This window comes from Bactrocera tryoni, unplaced genomic scaffold, assembly GCF_016617805.1.
Source record: "Bactrocera tryoni isolate S06 unplaced genomic scaffold, CSIRO_BtryS06_freeze2 scaffold_25, whole genome shotgun sequence".
Classification (NCBI taxonomy): Eukaryota; Metazoa; Arthropoda; class Insecta; order Diptera; family Tephritidae; genus Bactrocera; species Bactrocera tryoni.
The window spans coordinates 16,736,476-16,741,739 of NW_024395977.1; the positions used below are offsets into that span (position 1 = coordinate 16,736,476).

The window sequence follows — 5,264 nt, forward strand, 5'->3', positions numbered from 1 at the left end:
ATCATTTGATAATTTAGTCAAAAATTATGATCACTATTAAGTGTTTTTTCAAAAACACAAATTTTATGTTCAAGTGCTAATCTTTAAGTTGGAATAATTTTTCCTACAAGGTATTCTGTTTTACATACATATATGATAATTACTGAGCTTCAGTTCAAAATAATGAATGCACATAAAATCACATGCATGACTTTTATCATATAAATATCAACGAAAGCTAAGATATCAAATTTATGTAAACATAATATTTACATATTTATAAACGAAATAATGGCGAAAATTGCTACATCTATAATTTAAAATGTCGAGTATGCAGTACTTTCTTCAATGTGGTTAGAAACATTTCAGATAAGATTATCAGTTGGAACGATACGCTCATAACTCAAACTTTACGTGGATTAGTTTTCAGTCATTGAAAATGCTTTTGTTGTGTTATTTAACTGTTGCAATAATGAGTTGTTGGTATCTCCTCATATTATATAAACATTTTCGTAAGATCAAAGTGATAACAACTGAACATACAAAAGAAGTCAAATTTTATCAACAAGCGCCAGGTCCTTTGCCATGGCCAATACTTGGTAATCTACATTTGTTAGTTTCCCAAAAGCCTACTACGGAATTACTTACAGACCTTTCTAAAAAATTTGGAAGCATGTATTCGTTAACACTGGGAGCTACCAAATGTATCGTTATAAACAATTTGGAATTGATCAAAGAAGTACTTAATCAAAATGGAAAGTTTTTCGGAGGACGACCCAATTTCATAAGATACCATCAACTCTTTGGAGGAGACAGAAATAATTGTAAGATAATATTTTCTGATGCTCAATACTTATATATTTGCTAATAGTTTTAAGCGCTTAAGCTGTGTATTAAATTAGTTTCTCGTAATATTTTTTATAATTCGGACCAAGTACTATTAATCAACATACATCAACTGATAGTCGAGCTATCGCTTGCGCAGGCGGACGAACTAAAAAAAGCTATTAGATGTAACATCTGTTAGGAACATACAGATGTTTCATATGAGATCAATTTTCGTTACTAAATGATCTTTAAACCCGATTGCAACCACAAGGGCGGATCTAGAATTATTATTTTTTGAGCGGTGCAGAGTGGGTTGTAGGTAGAAGAAATAAACATTTACTTGAAACATGAAGGTTATTATATTAAATATAGTAGTCTTTATACAGTTTAATAGCTACGTCGGTATCTTTTGACTATCTGCCCCCAATGGCAATGCCAGTGATCTAGTTGACCTTTCAGCTCAAAATTATCATTATCCAAAAGGTCTTTGCATCTATCTATTAAGCAGTCAATAAGATTTTCCATTTCTTTGGTTTTCAAAGCAAATACTTTTCCTGGAAGCAGCAAACTCAGTTGAAGTCCATCCAATACTTACCTAAAAAAGCGCGTCTTCAAATCTTCCCCCTGACGCTGTAGTGTTCTTCGCAAGTTCTCAGAAATTTGTTTTGTTTGTCGGGCGCAGATTCTTGGTGTTTCTTCGACAACTTGCAGTTATGCCGCCATTGTTTTTGTGTCGTTAAATGTATCGAAAATGTTCCTCAGCGTTTTGTCTTCGATTTCCGAATGTTACAAGCAGCGTATCTACCAGATCGATTGATTCTTTCTAAAGAATCACGCTGAGTGAATGAGTTAGAGATAGAATATCACATACTTAGGCAAAAGATCCCAATTATAAATTGAAATTTGCACACTACTGCGATGAGTATCGTTGCTTTTCTCGCTGTTTCCTTATTTTTCCAGTTACTAATTCTTCTATGATTAGATTTATTACTTGGAGGATAAAGCGCCGAGAATGTATCAATCAAACATATCTCAGATGAAGCTTAATGCAGCATCTTCTTCAAGTTCTCTATCAAGAAACGTCGCTTCAAATTTGGCACATGGATTTTTTAAAAACTTAATCTGCATACGTTGCTGCACTTTGTAACTCCAGTTTTAATGCTAAGAGCATTATTTACTATATTTAAAAATAGAGGCAGTCTTTAATTTTGTTTCTGAAATAAAATGGCGAATTTCTGAATTATATATCCTTTACTTCACATTTTTTAAGAGTTGTAAAATGACTAATAAGGTATTGGCTCTTCAAATTTCGCCCCTCTGTATCCGCTACTGGTTCAATACTATGTATATGCTGACGAATATATGATATATAGAGGAATTATCATATGAAGATTCGCACTTCCTTTCAACAAATTTACTGATATTTTATATTTTATAGCCATTGGCTTAACTCGGTACCACAGGCTTATGCCGGTACCAGTATGTAATAATATATTGTCATATCTTGAAATAATTAGGTACCAGGTGTTCAAAAAAATTACACTAATTACACATACATATATGAAACCACTATGTTAGAGCAAATTCGACTGTAACCAAATCTATCATATCTTCGAATTTTATCGTGCTTTTTTCTTGGCACCTATGAGTAGACTTCTCATGACAGAAGTGATATCACCGGTGATACATTGGCAGTCGACGTGTTAAGTAAAGGAGAGAAACCTCATCGGCGGAGCGGAAATCATTACATAAGGGAAAGATTTCATTCATATTCATGTTCACTTAATTATATAGCAACAAGTCAATCGGGAAGTCAAAAATCCCTATATTATTTACGAGAAATTCGTTTTCGATATCATCATTGGGGCTGGATTAATATATGTGAATTGAAAAATGTGATCAGATTTTAAATTACATAATAAGAATTCACCTATTTTTGCATAAATAAAACCTTCTGCACCAAATTTTATTCAATTTGATAGAGTGGTTGGTGAGTTATAAGTTTAACCTCATTAGCTAATATTTGAACTAAGCTCTTCCCATACCACCTTTAAAAAGGATTTCAGTGCTTCTGACTTTTTTCTGGCGAGTTAATGCCAATCATTGTATTATTATTTTTATTTATAAATAAAACACTTATTACAGGTGGGACTCTACCAACTCATGAAAAACTTTATACCACAAGACTGATGGTTCGAAACCGGTTTTAGTCTCATTGACACTTAGTCAATGTTGTTCAGAATAATACGTAGTTTCAATCTAGTCGAAAATGACCAAATCCTAGTTAAACACTTTAATATTGTTGAAATAATTTTGAATGTACTAAACATCTAAATATTATATACCGTAATAATAATAAAAAATTAATTTGGTTTTTTAATTCCCCAGCTCTAGCCCTTTGTGATTGGTCAATTCTGCAAAAAAAAAGGCGCAATCTAGCGAGAAAACATTGTTCACCGCGGGACACATCTCCATATTTTATTAAGATGTCGAATGTTGGATGTTCAGAGATAAAAATTCTGATAGAAAAACTTAATGAAACAATTAATAATAATAAGCAAATACCGATAAAGTCGTTTGTTCAACGAGCTTGTGCAAATATGTTTTTTCAATACATGTGCTCTGTGCGTTTTGAATATAATGATCATGATTTCTGTGAAGTAGTTGACTTTTTCGACGAAATCTTTTGGGAAATAAACCAAGGGTATGCGGTTGACTTCTTACCATGGTTGGCACCGTTCTACAAAAACCACATGAGTAAATTAATTCACTGGTCATCTACTATCCGCAGTTTTATTTTAAAACGTATTATTAATAAAAGAGATGAGTTAAACTCCTCTCAACCACAAGATGATTTTACGGATGCTTTACTCAATAGTCTCATGGAGGACAAAAAAGTTTCACGCGATACAATATTGTTTATGTTAGAAGATTTTATTGGAGGACACTCAGCGGTTGGAAATTTAGTTATGCTTACTCTGATATATTTGATTAAACACCCCAATGTTGCCAAGAAAATTCAATTAGAGGCAGATTCAGTTTCGAGTAAAGGACAGCGAATAATCAGTTTCTATGATACCGATTCTATGCCTTTTACTATGGCTACAATATTCGAGGTTCTCAGATGTTCGTCCTCTCCTATAGTACCACATGTGGCAACTGAAGATACAGTAATATGTGGTTATGGTGTTGCAAAAGACACTATTGTTTTTATTAATAACTACAACCTAAATCACAATAAGTTGTACTGGAAGAAGCCTAATTGTTTCCAACCAGAAAGGTTTTTGGAATACTCCACTGAGAAAAACGAACCGAAGCCAACCATGAATGTATTAAGGAACTGTGAGAAATCGGTAATGGGAGAGGCTTTTAGAAACACAATTAGCAAAACTAAAAACGAAGTTATACAAATAAGAAAAAATATGCCATATTTTTTACCATTCAGTATAGGAAAAAGAACATGTATTGGGCAGAATTTAGTACGTGGTTTTGGTTTTATTTTAGTAGCCAACATACTAAGGCAATTTAATGTATATTATGAAAATGGCAATAACATAGAAATAAATATAGGATGTATCGCACTTCCGGCAAAACCGATTCCAATAGCTTTAGTTAAAAGAAATAAAAATATTTAAAAACCTTACTATTTATGAAATTAATGCTCCTAAATATGCCATGCAACAATCTAGTTTACTTATTAATTCAACACTATTTTTAAAAAATAATAATACTATTATTCTCTTACATATATTTACATCGTTTAATTTTTCTTTTTAACTCAATAAGAATCGCTAACCTCTAATTTTATTTACTTATTTCTTTCCCTTTCTCTCCGCTGTTATGTTCCAGTTTAATTGCAGCCAAATATTTCCCACTTACCAATATTGCAACCGCTCATAATATTTATATTGAATATTTCTATAATTTGGTCTCAACTTGTCAAGGATTAATTAAAAAAACCTGTAAATTTTTATACTCTTGCAACATGTAGCTACAGAGTATATGAGTTTTGTTCACCTAAATGTTGTTTGTATCACCTAAAATTATATCTAAGTATATATTAAGGTGGGCCAAAAATAAATTTTATCTTTTTGTTTCTTAGTTACCATGAAAATCTCATCCTACATGACAAAAAACAAGTTCTCTGGTAAGACCTGAGCTCTTAATATTAATATTAAGAGGTGCTTCATCGATATTTTCGATTTCACATATAAATAACAGAGGAAATTTTGTTTTTTTGTTTGGTTGTTTGATGTACACAAACAAATAATTGGTAAGCAAGTATCAACACTTATTCTTATAGGAAATTTACCGATCTACAAAAAAGGTCTAGAACATTTTTTGGCTGATTCAACTCATTCAAAGTTATTCGTAGTTAGAATTTGCACAAAATATCGATAATCGTTTAATAAAATCAATTTTTTAAGTACTTAATTTAAACAAAAACTTTGAGCTGT

At 31.7% G+C, this 5,264-nt stretch overlaps 1 protein-coding gene across 1 annotated transcript; it reads left to right on the forward strand.

Annotated features, from left to right (window-relative positions):
• Positions 1-326: 326 nt before the first annotated feature.
• Positions 327-4,553, forward strand: LOC120780464 (cytochrome P450 307a1-like). Its single transcript, XM_040112741.1, has 2 exons — positions 327-803; positions 3,196-4,553. Exons 1-2 carry the CDS (start codon positions 419-421, stop codon positions 4,440-4,442), a joined length of 1,632 nt encoding a protein of 543 aa, XP_039968675.1. The 5' UTR covers positions 327-418; the 3' UTR covers positions 4,443-4,553.
• Positions 4,554-5,264: the final 711 nt, after the last annotated feature.